The sequence below is a fragment of the Alnus glutinosa genome, chromosome 13, assembly GCF_958979055.1.
Source record: "Alnus glutinosa chromosome 13, dhAlnGlut1.1, whole genome shotgun sequence".
Classification (NCBI taxonomy): Eukaryota; Viridiplantae; Streptophyta; class Magnoliopsida; order Fagales; family Betulaceae; genus Alnus; species Alnus glutinosa.
In genome coordinates, this window is record NC_084898.1 from 878,511 (window position 1) to 894,496 (window position 15,986).

General features: G+C 37.9%; 3 protein-coding genes across 3 annotated transcripts; all 3 read left to right on the forward strand.

Annotated features, from left to right (window-relative positions):
• Nucleotides 1-1,119: 1,119 nt before the first annotated feature.
• LOC133854916 (uncharacterized) lies at nt 1,120-2,497 on the forward strand. Its single transcript, XM_062291190.1, has one exon. It carries the CDS (start codon nt 1,208-1,210, stop codon nt 2,255-2,257), a length of 1,050 nt encoding a protein of 349 aa, XP_062147174.1. The 5' UTR covers nt 1,120-1,207; the 3' UTR covers nt 2,258-2,497.
• Nucleotides 2,498-6,628: 4,131 nt separating this feature from the next.
• LOC133854764 (uncharacterized) lies at nt 6,629-7,768 on the forward strand. The gene has a single exon (XM_062291039.1). It carries the CDS (start codon nt 6,827-6,829, stop codon nt 7,736-7,738), a length of 912 nt encoding a protein of 303 aa, XP_062147023.1. The 5' UTR covers nt 6,629-6,826; the 3' UTR covers nt 7,739-7,768.
• Nucleotides 7,769-10,757: 2,989 nt separating this feature from the next.
• On the forward strand, nt 10,758-14,903 carry LOC133855041 (uncharacterized). Its single transcript, XM_062291335.1, has 8 exons — nt 10,758-11,092; nt 11,914-12,058; nt 12,139-12,307; nt 12,730-13,000; nt 13,431-13,696; nt 13,830-14,045; nt 14,175-14,283; nt 14,474-14,903. Exons 1-8 carry the CDS (start codon nt 10,942-10,944, stop codon nt 14,530-14,532), a joined length of 1,386 nt encoding a protein of 461 aa, XP_062147319.1. The 5' UTR covers nt 10,758-10,941; the 3' UTR covers nt 14,533-14,903.
• Nucleotides 14,904-15,986: the final 1,083 nt, after the last annotated feature.

Consider the following 15,986-nt stretch of genomic DNA (forward strand, 5'->3'; position numbering starts at 1 on the left):
ATAATTCTCACATGCACGGTTAATTTTGGTAAAAATTACATCGTATAAGAGAACATATATCTGTATAATATATTAAATTAAAGAAATTTCTTCCTTTGTACTTTGAAAGAAAATTGTCTTTTTTCACATTTCACGTATAAAAAAATAAATCAAATTAAAATTAAAAAAATACTTTTAAAGTCAAAACCCTAAACTCAAAATTTAGGAAAAATTATAGTTTAGCCTCTCAAATTATCACTCGTTTTGCACTTAGCCCCACAAACTGCTAACACTCTGACTCCGGCCTACCAAAACCTTTGAAAAAGGCCCCATTCGACGAAATATCTCCATATTAACCATGCCACGTGTCATTTTTTAAATAAAAAATAAAAAAAAAGTTAAAAAAAAATAAAAACTAAAAACTAAAATAACTAAATTTTTATTTTTATTTTTTTAAAAAAGAAAATATAGATTTCGGAGTGGCCCGTAAGCCACCCCTAGGGCTCGGGGGGGTGGCGCATGGCCACCCTTGGGGCAAGGTGTGGCCGTGCGGCTACCCTTGGGGCCAAGTGTGGCCGCCCAGCTACCCCCAGTGGCCGAGGGTGGCCCCGCGCCACCCCCCAACCTTATGGTGGGCTTACGGGCCACCCCAAAGTCCATTTCGGGTGGCCTGAAAGCCACCCCCTAGGGCTCTAGGGGTGGCGCGCGGCCACTCTTGGGGCCAAGGTGGCCTGCGAGCCACCCCAAAGGTGGCGTCGGCCACCTCTAGGGGTGGCTCACAGGCCACCCCCCTCCCCAAGGGGTGGCTTCTCAGCCACCCCAAAACCTCATATTTTCTTTTTCTTTTTTTTTTTTTCTAAAAAAAAATAAAATAAAAATTTAGTTATTTTAGTTTTAGTTTTTATTTTATTTTTTAATTAAAAAATGACACGTAGCAGGAATAATATGGAGATATTTCACCAAATGTAACCTTTTTCAAAGGTTTTGGTAGTTTGATAGGCTGGAGTCGGAGTGTTGGTGGATTGTGTGGCTAAGCTCAAAACGGGTGGTAATTTAAGGTTTTAAACTATAATTTTTCCCAAAATTTATTTTGGTTATACGGGAAAGGAAAAAAATTAAAAAGAAAAAGAAGTCCACCATTTCAGTCTCAAACCCTCGCCTGTAGCCACTGTTGTCTTCAAATACTGAAACATTCTCGGTGATTCCCAAGCTCCAAAAAGAGACACCCATGGATACTCTCACGTATCCCTCCACCTCCACTCTTTCAACCCTCAGAACAAAGTCCTTCACGTTCAACAACAATCCCTCCAAATTAACACTTTCCTCTTTCAAAACCCAATACCCCACCACCACGACCACCACCACCACCTTCAAAACCCTAACCCCTCTCAAATCCCAAAACCCCGCCACCATACCCCCAGATCTCTCCCCAGTCGCCACCCGCGAAACCCTCAAATCCCGTCTCCACGACGGCGAGACCCTCTACGGCCTCTTCCTCCTCAGCTTCTCCCCCACATTCGCTGAGATCGCCGGCCTCGCCGGCTACGACTTCGTCGTTGTCGACATGGAGCACGGCCCGGGCGGCATCTCCGAGGCGCTCTCCTGCCTCCGCGCGCTGGCCGCCACGCGCACCCCCGCGATCCTCCGACTGCCTGAGAGCTGCCCCACCTGGGCCAAGAAGGCCCTGGATCTCGGTCCACAGGGGATCATGTTCCCCATGATCGACAGCCCAAAGGCCGCCAAGCAGGCAGTCTCGTACTGTCGCTTTCCGCCCAATGGCATCCGTGGTTCGGCCCACACGGTCGTGAGGGCCTCGAGCTACGGCATCGACGAAGGGTATTTGGGTAATTTCGAGGACGAGTTGCTGATCATGTGCCAGGTAGAGTCCGAGGAGGGAGTCAAGAAGGTGGAAGAGATCGCGGCCGTTGATGGGGTGGACTGCATTCAAATGGGGCCGTTGGACCTGAGTGCCAGCATGGGGTACCTGTGGGACCCGGGGAACAAGAAGGTGAAGGAGATGATGAGAGTCGCAGAGAAGGCCGTGTTGGGTGTGGGGCCCAAAGCTAGTGGGGCCTACTTGTCCGGGTTCGCCATGCCGTTCGATGGGCCTGATGATCTGAGGAGGCGCGGATATCACATGGTGTCTGGGGCCGTTGATGTGGGGCTGTTCAGGAGCGCGGCCGTGGAGGATGTGAAGAGGTTTAAGATGGGTTTGATGGAGGGCTCTGATGACGCTGAGGATGGTAAGGATGCTGATGAGAAGTACTGGAGCGAATGAGAAAAAGAATTTTAGAAGGAAAAATTGGGTTTAAGATGGGTTTGATGGAGGGCTCTGATGATGCTGATGAGAAGTACTGGAGCGAATGAGAAAAATGTATTTTAGAAGGAAAAATTGGAATTATTTTTGTTTTGTTTGTAATTATAGTCGGCTTCTTTGTTCTGACTCCTTCGTTTGTTTTCTTCTTTGCTTATTTCTTGAAATAGAAAATGCAAATGTACTGCCATCTTTACAACTAAACCTTTACAAACTGATGCGGGGAGGCTACAACTATTAACTTTTAGAAAGTAATTTTCTCAATGCTTGGCCACCCCAAGCACCGGCCGGGGTTGGCTGCGACCATCTCAGATGGTATTGGGGTTGATCACGCTACCCTCCGAGCCTCTTGGCGTCTACCCTGAAGAGTCCTGGGAGTGGTGTGACTACTCCTAGAGCTTTTGATTGTGGTGGCTGGCCGCTCATAGAGAATTTTTTTTTAATCCAAAAATAATAATGACCTTTTGGTGAAATAATTTTTAGAGTTGGACCAATTTTGGAAATTTAGGCAAAATATGATTTAACCTTGTGTTATCATCAAATGGAAAAATAGGAACAGGAATGATCAGCCGGTTGTAATCATAATAATACCTACTCTTAATGAACACTTCAATTGCATCCAATCATTCCAAACTTTTAGAAAGTGACGATCTATTCTCCCAAACTATTAGGTATTTTTGTTAACTTGGCAAAATGTATCATTATACCATAGGTTAAAGTACAATTACGCCTTAATATTAAAAAATAAAATAAAATAAAATAACCTTCAAAACCATGGAGATTTGCAACCATAATTATGCTTTTATACCCATCATTACAAACATTATGTACTTTTTTTTTAGGACAATGATCCTTCTCTATTTCAAATAACATTATTTACTTTTTTTTAGGACAATGATCCTTCTCTATTTCAAATAACATTATATACACTATAAAATGTATGAACTTCAAAATTTGATTATGAAATAGATGTTATTAATTTCATTTGAAATGTATGTTGGAACAGAGGAATAGGGGGCTAGTCTAGGCCATGGTGCCCCCTCAATTCTTAAAAATAAAAATAAAAATTATAAGAAAAAAAAATAATAAAAAATTAGCCTATTAGAAGTCGTCAAACAGACAAAATCACCAAAATCAGACGATTTTGCTCAAAATCTCGTCTCCAACGAACTCGTCAACACCATCGTCAAATTGAGAATTGTCAGGAACCCTCGTACGATGAGACGAGGGTTTTGTCGATCGTCTTTTGCTTTTTTCCAATTTTTTATTCCATCTCTTTTTTCTTACTTTCCTATTCATCATCGTCTCAGATGCGAGACCGGAGTAGGATCCTTTCATTCGACAAGCCGTGTGGATGGCCGGTTGGGCGTAGAGCACTGACGTAGTGAGCTGTTCAAGCGAAGGTATGTACGACCAATCGTCGGCGAACCACGACATGATTGACCCAGTTCTCATCGGCGTTACTAGCGTTGATAATCTGGTCGATATTGCTCCGGCTGTCAAAAATCAGGTACCTAGCATGACAATCCGACTGATTTTGCTCTGGCCCTCAAAAATCCGATACCTAGGGTTGATAATCCAGCCAATTATGCTCCTGGTCTCAAAAATCCGGTACCCAGCGTTGATAATCCAGCCGATTCAGCTCCCGTTGTCAAAAATCCAATCAATTCTCTCCCCTTTTTGCTCTCGCCTATCTATTGGAAGGTACTATTTTTTTAATTTCATTTTTATAAAACTGATAAAAAAATTAGTATTTTTTTTGAAGTAGAGAATATTTGAAGAGTTTGATATTTAGAGCTTTAAAAAACGAGGTAGCAAAAATAACAAAAATGATATTTTTCGTCAAAATTTGTTGAAGTTTTGATGATTTCACTACAAATGCTCTTAATCCCTAGTAACAAATTTTTTTTAGCCCATTGACTGCTATCCATAATACTTTTTGAGTCCATCTCTGAATAAATGATCATTTGAAATGGGGAGGATTCTTGTCGGTTTCGAAAAGGATCATTGTCCATCTTAATTACAAGGACACGTCATCTTGGTGGATCCACATAGGCCATGATCCGTGTACCTGTTTTGGGCCCAAATATCATACGGCTGGGCTTGAATACAAAGAAATCAAATTAGGCTTGGTCGTCAAAAGTAACGAAGAAAAACATGTAGGGCTTGAATCAGACCAAAATCAACGCTAGCTTGGATTGTGGAAACCTGAAGCCTGTTTATCCAAGAAGAAAAACAGGGATTTTGATTATGAATTTACGAGGCATAAATTTCAACGTATTGTACCTATTATTGATTATCAGTTAAGTTTTAATTGTGTGGAGACTCATGTCTTTTTCGAATCATTTTAAAATTGAAGTAACTTTTTAAATTATTAGTAAATATGTGATATATTATTATTGAATTTTAATCAAATTATAATTTTAAAAGTCAAGTTAATCTTAAAAAAATTTAAGGACCCTCTAAATATTATTTTAAAACCATGCGTGAATAGAATGACCATTGTCTTGGAACGTTGGAAGATGGATTCGAATGATTGCCCATAAACATTAGAAATTTTCAACGAATTAACTTTGGTTTCTGTGCATACAATTTTTATTTTTTTAAAAAGAAGGGATCGAGCATTTCTTTTGGCCTTACATGCAAGGGGATCGGAATTAAGCTCTAAATTCTAAAAGAAGTCCTAAAATAAACCCTAGACCTTCTCATATATATGTCTCTATAGGCTTCGTAGAATTAAGGAGAGAGTAATTAAGGCCTACTTTTGAAGGTTTGGTCACTCTAAACTTGGAGGACTCCTATCTTAAGGTAATCTATTCGATCTCTAACTTTTAATTTTTTTTTTTTTTTTTTTTGGATGAAAACTTTTAAATTTTCATGCATATCTAACTGTTTAAATCGTACGTAAGCATGCTTGGTTTTTTTTTTTGTCTGAGAGAAACATGTGATTTATTAAATGAGTTGTTATATATATATATATATATATATATATATATATATATATATATATATATATATATATATGAATCTTTCTTGAGAACATGTGGATTAAATGATGATCGGTCCGTTTAGTAATCCCCTCCCCTCCCCTCCCCTCTGTGGGAGAATTATAGTTTTGAGTGTGAGTAAAAAGTGATTGATGTGATATAAAGTAAAAAGAATTTATATAAAAAAGTAGAAAAATTTTGGATTATAGTGAATTTTTTTATTTAAATAATAAAAAAGAATTATTAATGTGATATAAAAAGTAAAAAATGTTAGGAATGTTTTGAGTTGATAAAGAGAATTGCCGTGTGAGAAGTACCGTGGCAAAGAAGATAAAATAAAAGAAGATCGAAGAGACGAACGTGCGGGTTGACGGGTTGTACGTGAAGTGCATGTACGTACCGTGAGAGACGGAGTGCATGCATGCATGAAATATATATATATATATATGTTTCAATGGCTTGGATTTAAAGTAGAAAATCCAACCGCCGAGAGGGGGAATTAAAAGGTAGAACAATATCTATTGTGGTTTTTTTTTTTTTTTTGTGTTGATTAAGCACAAAATGATTAAAAAATAATCACCGTAAATGTGTTTTAGCATTTCTTATTTGAAAAACAGCTTACTCGATCGTAGTACTTGGCCACGCGCGTTATTCATTAGGGTAGCCTTGGTCCTTGTCCACGTCCATGCATGGGGATTGATCATATATAGAGCTCCTGTTCTTATGTTCGAACATCTGGACTTTATCACACTGGTAACACAAAGGAAAATGCTTCTTGCACAACAATTATACACAATAATTAAATAATTATTCTTCAAAAAATAATAATAATAATAATTCAATAATTCTACTCACATAGATCACATGTGATCTATGTGAGTGAGACCTATCACATAGGTTCCACCTCATATAAATAGAGTTATATATGTAAATTGTTGTGTGTACGTTATTATTGCGTAAGAATTACCTCCTTGACATAAAACGTGACTTACCAAGAGTTTGAAACTAAATAAATGATCAGTGCATAACAATGTTGTGTGCACATTCAACGAGAGTTTGGACAACGACTTATATTGGTGGAATCCAAAACTACATTCATGAATCTCACCGCACAACCTGCACCAACCACTTCTCTCGAAACTATGGACATGGCTGTTCTTTTTCAAGAAAAATATTCCTGCACAACCGTATACAATTCTTTCATCATTTTGACTGTCTTCAAAACGTAAAGGCAGCCAGTGTGGCGGCTGTGACAAAACGTGAAGGCAGCGAGTGTGGCGGCTGTGGAACAACCCACTCTTTTTGTTTTTCTTTTTGTCATCAAGATCGTGTGGCTGTTCCACAGCCACATTTTCCTTCGTTTTTTTGGTCATTGACTCATTGCAAACGTTGATCTGTCATTGCAAACGTTGTCGTTAGTTAAAAGATTTCTTTGTGGAAATCTGAATCGTTTGTTGATTTAACAGCAGATGTGCTGTTACTTTTACTCCAGCGTCAGCCTACAACAAATACTGAACATTCTTTCGAAGTTCCAAACAAACACACGATGCCTCCCCTTACATATCGCTCCACCTCCGTTCTCTCAGCCCTCAAAACAAAGTCCTTCACTTTCACCACCACCGCCTGCAAATCCCAAAACCCCATGACCACACCCTCAGATATCTCCACAATCTACGCCCCAACAACCCTCAAATCCCGTCTCCACAATCGCGAGACCCTCTACGGCCTCTTTCTCCTCAGTTTCTCTCCCACATTGGCCGAGATCGCCGGCCTCGCCGGCTACGACTACGTCGTTGTCGACATGGAGCACGGCCCCGGTGGCGTCTCCAACGCGCTCTCCTGCATTCACGCGCTCGCTGCCACGCGCACCCCCGCGATCCTCCGGCTGCCCGAGAACTGCCCCACTTGGGCGAAGAAGGCCCTGGATCTTGGCCCACAGGGGATCATGTTCCCCATGATCCAAACCCAAAAGGCAGCCGAGGAGGCCGTCTCGTACTGTCGCTTCCCGCCCAATGGGGTCCGCGGCTCGGCCAACACGGTCGTGAGGGCCTCGAGTTACGGCATCGACGAAGGGTATTTGGGTAATTACGAGGACAAGTTGCTGATCATGTGCCAGGTGGAGTCGGAGGAGGGGGTCGAGAACGCGGAAGAGATCGCCGCCGTTGATGGGGTGGACTGCGTTCAAATAGGGCCGCGTGATCTGAGTTTCAGCATGGGGTACATGGGGGACATGGGGAACAACAAGTTGAGGGAGACGATGAGGGTCGCCGAGAAGGCCGTGCTGGGTGGTGGTGGGACATACTTGGCCGGGATCGCGTCGCCGTTCGATCGGCCTGATGATCTGAGGAGACGTGGGTATCACATGGTGGCTGGTGGCGTGGATGTGGGGCTGTTCAGGAGCGCGACCGTGGAGGATGTGAAGAGGTTTAAGATGGGTTTGATGGAAGCCAGGCTCTGATGATGCTGATGATAAATAATGGAGTGATTGAAAAAAGGAAAATGTTAGATTTACAACACCAATACAACAACTGTATAACAATCCCTCATTCGAGGGTGGGTCTAAAAAAAGGTCTTTTTGGAAGGAAAAATTAGAATAATTTCTAATTATCCTAATAATTTCATTAAAATTAAAAATACCACAATAATATTAAAATATTTCTTCTCTCCAAATATTAGAAATCCTCCTTATCACAATTATTATATTTATTCAATTTACCAAATATATCTATACTTTATAGAATAATTCCTTCAAATTAATGTTCTAACCACAAAATATCATAAATCCACCTTATCCTCGAAATTAATAATACCTTAATCTCCCAGAGTATAGATCGGAGTTATTCCGGTGCGAATAGTTCGACTGCTCCCAAAATTTAAATAAATTATATCTTATTCGCTAGTAAAATAGTATCAGTTGATACCAATTAACTTAAATGATAATCAATAATAGGTACAATACGTTTAAATTTATGCCTCATAATCAAAATCCCTGTTTTTCTTCTTAATTAGATAAACAAGCTTCAGGTTTCAATTAACAATTCAAGCTAGAGTTGATTTTGGTTTGATTTAGGGTGCGTTTGGAATTGAGATTTCGTAGACAAAAAATACGATTTTAAATTAAATTGCAGAAAATGAACCATTTGAGTATTACGTTTTAAAAAATTACGATTTAAAAACGTAGAAAACTGCTTTTCAAATCATAGGTAGGGGTTACTTTTTTAAAAACGCAAAATTTTAAAGACTAACTTACGATTTTAAAGGCTAAACTACTATTTTGCTAAACGCTTAATTGTATTTTTAAAAAATTACTTTTTCAAATCACATATTTTTAAATCGAAAATCTAAACGGACCTCGATCACTCCATTTTTTTGTTCGTTACTTTTGACTACCCAGGCCTGATTTGATTTCACTGTATTCAAGCCCAGCCATATGATATTTGGGCCCAAAGGAGGTAGACAGAACATGGCCTATATGGATCCAACAGCATGAATGTGTCTTTGTAATTATGACGATGACTTAAATGATCATGCATAAACTTCTTTGTCTAGTATTATCTAACTAGTAATTTTAAATACTCAATTTTTATATGACATGGCTGAAGTGATGGTGTCTATAATGTTTTAAAATTTTTCAATTTTTAATAAAGGCTAATTCAAGAGCGGATGAACATTACAATATCAATTCAGTGAAAATATAATTAAAATGAGAGTTGTGTAAATAACATTATTTTATTTTTATATATCATTTTAATAAAAGCTTCAATTTTTTTTTTTTTTGACATGTCCACACAAGAGGGGGGAAAGGGGAATTCGAACTAATAACTTCCGTTTCATGAGGCGTGGTCCCCAGCCGATTGAGCTACCTCTTGTAGATATATAAAAGCTTTAGTTTGTGTTGGGTTTCTATGCACGCAAAAGGCAGACCGTTACGATTCTAAGTGTCTCGTATGGATCAAATACAATCTTAACTATATGTATATTAGCTTTTGGACATCCTTCTCTTCAAACCTATTTTCAAATGTGAGTTTTTATTAAAAGTTTCTATCATTTGGTATGAGAGCCAACCATTGCGTTAAGTATACGCAACCTGTCGGATATAGGATCGAATGAATTACGGGTTTGTCGTCGAATCATGAAAGAGTTGATCCTATAGGTTAAATTAAAATATATAAATATTATGTATGAGTATAGTATTAAATCATTTAATTATGAAATTATTACCATTGAGTCAATGCCGATACAATGAACGGCACCGCAACGTCTTAAGCGTTATGCACATTTTTAAATATAATAAAATAAAATAAGATTATAAAATGATTTATTTTTTATTTTTTTATTTTATTTTTTCGCTTGAACAGGGGAGGAGCCGTTTGGAGGGAGCGATGACATGTTATATTGTTTAGGAAAAATTACACCATTGATCCTTGTGGTTTGTCTCTTATTTCGAAGTTATATATTACTATTTTCCAGAATTTCTTAGACAAAGTTGTTTCGTGTATGTACTATAGCATTACCTCTATGTATTTTTTATATTCCTTTTTAGGGTGGGTTGAGAATTGCAATTTTGTAAACAAAAAGTGCAATTTAAACTAAATCTAAAAAAATGAATAGTTTGGAAATTGCGTTTTAAAAAATTTACAATTTGAAAATGTAGAAAACAGCTATTTCAAATCACAAGTAATTGAGTTTTTTTTGAAAATGCAAAATTGTAAAGGCTAAACTGCAATTTTGCCAAACGTTTAAATGCATTTTTAAAAATCATATTTTTTTAAATTAAATCATACTTTTTGAAATCGCAAATCCAAACAAATCTTTATCCTAAAATTTGAGATGAACAAATCTAATATGTTAGAATACATGGAATATGAACTGAATTAGAGAGTACGATAATATCAAACAAATATAAAATATATGAAAAATATAATATATTTTTTTATATATTCTAACAAAATAAACTATGAGGAATATGTTATTTCACTCTCAAATTTATGTCTCATTCTTAGGGAATAGTCGAATGCTTAACAAACTTTGGATACCCAATGAAAAAAATAAAAAACTATTATTTCCACATTAAAAAAAAAATCATATATATAATTTCCACCCATAGACCAAAGCAAATACGCGGAAACAATGGCTATGTTTGGCAATGAGCATGGGCAGCCATTTTTTTATCTCTTTTTATCTTTCTTTCTTTTTTTTTTCTTTTTTTTTTTTTCATTTTTTAATAACAGTCAATATTAAGGCTTTTTTATTTTTTTCCTCACTTTTTAAATCACACCAATAATTTTTTTATTACTATTCAAATAAAAAATACACTAAAATACAAATTTTTTTATTTTTTTATACAAATTTTTTTACTTTATATCACATATGCTACTTTTACTAAATCAAAAAAATAACAATTCATTATTCTGGCAGCCAAGTCACTTGCCAAACACTGCCATATTCTTTATAATTGTGGAAAATGGAATCCCCGGGAAATCCTGAAACAGAGGGACAATAGCCCTATGGTTTCCACAATAACGATACTAATGAAAATCCACCCAAAAACCACAAAAATGACATTGACAACGTCCTTTTAACAGCACCACCCTTTTCCCTCTTCCTACTCGCTCTCTCTCACACTCTCTCTTTCACAGAGATTGATCTGCAAGGCCAAGAATGGAGCTCTTCTACATCTTGGTTTTCGGTGGTCTCGCGGCGGTGGTGGCTGCATTGGAGCTGAGCAAAAGCAGCAAAGATCGCATCAACACCCCCTCTGCTTTCAATGCCTTTAAGAACAACTACCTCCTCGTTTACTCTCTCATGATGGGTATGCGTTAGATCTGGCGTCTTTCCTTAATATTTTATCTGGGTTTTGTTTGTTCAAGCTAAATTTAGTGTAATGTGGGCGTTCCTCTTGCTTGTTCATGTGGGTTTGTTCCGGATTAGTGGGATTTTCAACGGTGATTAGTGGGTGAGTCAATGCTGTTTGTTTACTTAGATCTGGGATTTGTTTTGGTTTGCCTTGCAAATGTTTGTGCTCGGGGAGAGAGAGAGAGGGGGGTGGGGGTGGGGGGCATTGAATTATGATTTCATCTGTTTGGTTGATGAGAAAGTGAAGGATCAGACTGAAAAAGAACAGAAAATTTCAGATTAAATTCTCCACAAGAGGAATAAGAACCCAACTAGTAAGAGTGTTTATTTGGTTTCATACATGTAGAACTAGAGATTCACTATCATGTTTCCTTTCTTTTTTGGTTTTTTTTTCCTGATGGATACTTTTCAGCTATCAAAGGGGGCATCCAAGTTTTGGCTTGTAATCATATAAATGAACATGATGTTTGTCGAGTGTCAGTATGATCCGCTTGTCTTTATATCAGGACAAACCCTTCGCCATTGATTTGTTGTTGCTTCTGCCTTGTGGCGCTTATTCATGTTAATTTGCACTAATTAATACTTTCATAAATTATTTCCTTGTTGTGTGGTGCCAAGATCTGTTGGCTGTAATGATATTTACAACGTATATTCTAGGGAAAACAACTGATGATCAATAGCTGTCTTAATTATTAAGAACTGCTTGAATTGACGGTGTTTGGATCTCTGACATTTTCCATATTTTCCTGAATCTAATTAAATTGATTGTGGCAATAGCCGGGGATTGGCTGCAGGGTCCATATGTTTACTACCTTTACAGACAGTATGGGTTTGGAAAGGGGGATATTGGGCAACTCTTCATTGCTGGGTTTGGATCCTCTATGTTGTTTGGGACAATTGTTGGATCTCTAGCTGATAAACAGTAAGATCTCATATTTTGATTTCTTTTTGTTTGCTTTTGATCAAATTATTATTTTGCAATTCACCACCTGCTAAATCCAGGGGTCGGAAGAGGGCAAGTGTTACTTACTGCATAACTTATATTCTAAGCTGCATCACCAAACATTCTCCTCAGTACAAAGTTTTAATGGTGGGGCGCATATTGGGAGGAATTGCCACTTCTCTACTCTTTTCAGCTTTTGAGTCTTGGCTTGTTGCAGAACACAATAAGGTGCGTCACTGCTCTGCTGATGAATTAAGTTCTGCAGATCAAATTAATAATAGGTTATAATGTCTGTTTATGTTGCAATAATCTTGATTAACATATCCTTGAGCAATTTCATGGATTAACATATTCCCAGCAGTCCTGATGATTTGTATGTTCCATAATCTGCACATTCTAGGTGGTTGAACCTCTCTTTGATGAGGTCAATGATGTCATCCCCTGCCGTTACTTCCTAATTTTTATGTAAGCATATGGCAATCTGTTGGATTTTCCATGGAAATCCTCTCAGGCAGGGGATGTGAGACCTACCAATTACTACTTGACAAACGCCATGGGTTTCAACCGATGTTGTGGATTTTTTATTTCAATTTTTTCTGCTCTTATATGTTGTTTTTGTAACTTATTACAATCCCTATTGATATTTGCAGAGGGGTTTTGAGCAGCAATGGCTTTCAATAACATTCTCGAAGGCAATATTTCTTGGCAATGGTCTGGTTGCTATTGTATCTGGGTTGCTTGGAAATCTACTTGTTCATACTCTGGGATTTGGCCCTGTTTCTCCATTTGATGCGGCTGCATGCTTTCTGGCAATTGGCATGGCAATTATAATGTCATCTTGGAGTGAAAACTATGGAGACCCTTCAGAAAACAAGGACTTGCTTACCCAGTTCAAGGGTGCTGCTGTGGCCATTGCTTCTGGTGAATCCCTAACCTTCTGTTTTGATTCCATTTTTATACTTGATCTTTTATGGAAAAAAAATTAGCTTCATTAGATTTATAAGCTATCACATATAATTTTCTAGACTATCAAATTACAGTCCACATATTGTGAATGGTTAGAAAAGATTAATAAATTAGATAGAGATTAGTGGAGCACTAATGCAACTTGTCACTATATGTTTCCCTTGGCTCCTTTTCCTGTGCATAGAGGGTCCAGACTCACTATTGGACACCATTTAGGAATTTTAACTGCCAAAAGTTGTCCAGTTTTGGTTAATCACTGTCATTTTGAACAAAAAAGTAGAAATATAATCAAGAGACTTCCATTATGGTCTATCCACGTGTTTCTTTTTCTCTATCTCTCTCTCTTTGGAAGTTCTTTTAATATTTACATTCCACATGGGATCAGATGAGAAAATTGCATTGCTGGGTGCCATACAATCCCTATTTGAAGGCTCAATGTACACCTTTGTGTTCCTCTGGACTCCTGCTCTGAGCCCAAATGATGAGGACATTCCGCACGGTTTCATATTTGCAACGTTCATGTTGTCTTCAATGTTGGGAAGCTCTATTGCATCTCGACTGATGGCTCAATCATCTCCCAAAGTTGAGAGCTACATGCAGATTGTTTTTGTCATCTCCTCAGCATCCCTCTTGCTCCCCATTATAACCAGTGTATGTTGTGAAATTCTGATTCCTCTAATTTCTTTGTATGTATATTTAAATTCAAATGTTTTCCCTTGCTAAGATCTGGTTAACAGTGGAAACACTGCTTGGTATTATTAATTTTTTTGGGAATTCTGAACAGTTCTTGATAGCACCTTCCAAAGTGAAAGGTGGAAGTATCTCCTTTGCTGGGTGTATTCTGGTTGTTGGCTTCTGCGCGTTTGAGGCCTGTGTGGGGATATTCTGGCCATCTATCATGAAGATGAGGTCCCAATACATTCCTGAGGAGTCAAGGAGCACCATCATGAACTTCTTTCGCATTCCTCTAAACATCTTTGTCTGCATTGTGCTGTACAATGTGAGTGACGCTATTGCTCTTTTATGAGATTTGATGTACAATATGAGATTGGACAATGAATGCACCATGTGCAATGAGTAGCCTTCTCTTTATTACTAAGATTTTGTTTGTATACTTTACCTTTTGAAGGTTGATGGGTTTCCCATGACCATCATGTTCAGCATGTGCTCGATTTTTCTCTTTGTGGCTGCGGTACTGCAGAGGCGGCTCATGTCGATTGTAGAGAACCAAAAGTCAAGTAAGTTCCGCAAATTGTGTTAGATTCCCACGATTTACTTCTTTGTTTAGAAAGCAAAATATATATGTTGTCTTTAATATTACATATGTATAGCGGTTGCACCTAGAAGCTGTAACTTTCTGATGTGGAGATACATTTAACCCTGGGTTTTTATTGATATGTTCATTTATCAATATGTATTTGCCTGTAGAACCACAAGACTGGACAGCACTGGAGAGGTCTGTGGAAGAAGAGCCATTAAATGTCTGATCGATTTGGAAGTTTAGAAGGTTAAACCCATCCGCATTGTCTTATTGTGAATTGTTGGAGGTGCATTCTGGTTGTTGTTTGGATTAATAAGGAAAGGGAGAATGTTGGTTGAGTCCTTGATAAGAAGGCATAAAGATTTTCAGGGGAGCAAGCAGGTGGTGGCCATTAACATAAAAGAGATGATAGGTAAAAGAAGAATTATATAGTTGGTGCTTTTAGATCTTGTCTTCTGCAATTACTGTAAACTGGTGCTGCATTAGCTTGGGTGTTTCAAAATTTAAGGTGTTTGCCATAGTATGTAATGATAGCTTTTCAATCCTTAGAATTCCTTTTTTTTTTTTTTTTTTTCTCCTATTTACTGTTTCTTTTCATTTTTTTCATTCGATATTTCTTCCCCTTCTGTAGCACCATATTTTTGTTAAAACTTTAATTCCATTGCCCTGCGTACTGCAACAGTGTTTTTTTTTTAAAAAATTAATTAATTAATTAATGTAACTGAAATGATATAAAAAGGATAAACTTTGACATCTAGAGCATGTGCTCTCTCACTTCAATTCTTTCAAATTGCATGCTCCGTTAATCTAATTAAAAATATATGTGAGAATGAAATACATAAGGCATATGTCAATATAATAGATTGGGTTGGAAGAATTTTCTCTAATTCAATTTGAAAGAAAATTATGTCCATACAAAGATTTGATGATATAGAAGAGAGTGTAATTCACATGTAATTGATGATATGGTAAAGTAACTCTAATCTTTGAAGGGCAAAATCTTAACATTTGGTCTCCACCTTGGATCCCCTCCCTTCCTAATTTCAAACCCAATCCAAACCCCAATCTCCAAAATCTCCATGATTGGATCCAAAACTCTAGCATAGATTGAAACACTTAATCTGGAAATCAGCTCTTCCCTCAAACTTATTGCTCAGATTATCAGAGACCATTCTTCAGCATGGAAGAATAAATCTTGCAATGAGATTTGGATCCTCCTCCCCAAAATTTCATCAAAGCAAATTTTGATGTTGTTGCAGCTGCTGTCCTCAGTGACTCAAATTGAAATGGGCATATTATTTCGGCTTCTGCCATCGGCCCATCAGACTGCCCCCTTTGGATGTTAATGCCGGTGAAGCTCAAGCTACACTTTTAGCTGTCAAATTTGCTCTCTCTGTTGCCTGTCACTCTCTTATACTTGGAAGGGAACTCTCTTATCATCACTCTACCCATCACCAAGGCTAGACTCTTTTCGGATTGGTCTTTTGCTCCCTATCATTGAAGACATCCATTAGCAGCTTCACCTTTTACAAAGTTGGACTGCCATTAAAATTTCTAGAAGTGCTAATCACCGAGCACATCATGTTGCTGAGTTGGCCGCTTCCAATAAGTTTTTTAGAAGCAGTCCTAGTCCCACCTTTTGTTTTTCTTTGATTAGAATTAACAATAGGAAAGATCTCC

Coding starts and splice junctions, on each gene's coding strand:
- LOC133854916 (XM_062291190.1), top strand. CDS start 1,208: ATGGATACTCTCACGTATCCCTCCACCTCCACTCTTTCAACCCTCAGA.
- LOC133854764 (XM_062291039.1), top strand. CDS start 6,827: ATGCCTCCCCTTACATATCGCTCCACCTCCGTTCTCTCAGCCCTCAAA.
- LOC133855041 (XM_062291335.1), top strand. CDS start 10,942: ATGGAGCTCTTCTACATCTTGGTTTTCGGTGGTCTCGCGGCGGTGGTG. Junction 11,093..11,913: donor CGTTTACTCTCTCATGATGG/GTATGCGTTAGA, acceptor TTGTGGCAATAG/CCGGGGATTGGCTGCAGGGT. Junction 13,001..13,430: donor TGCTGTGGCCATTGCTTCTG/GTGAATCCCTAA, acceptor ACATGGGATCAG/ATGAGAAAATTGCATTGCTG.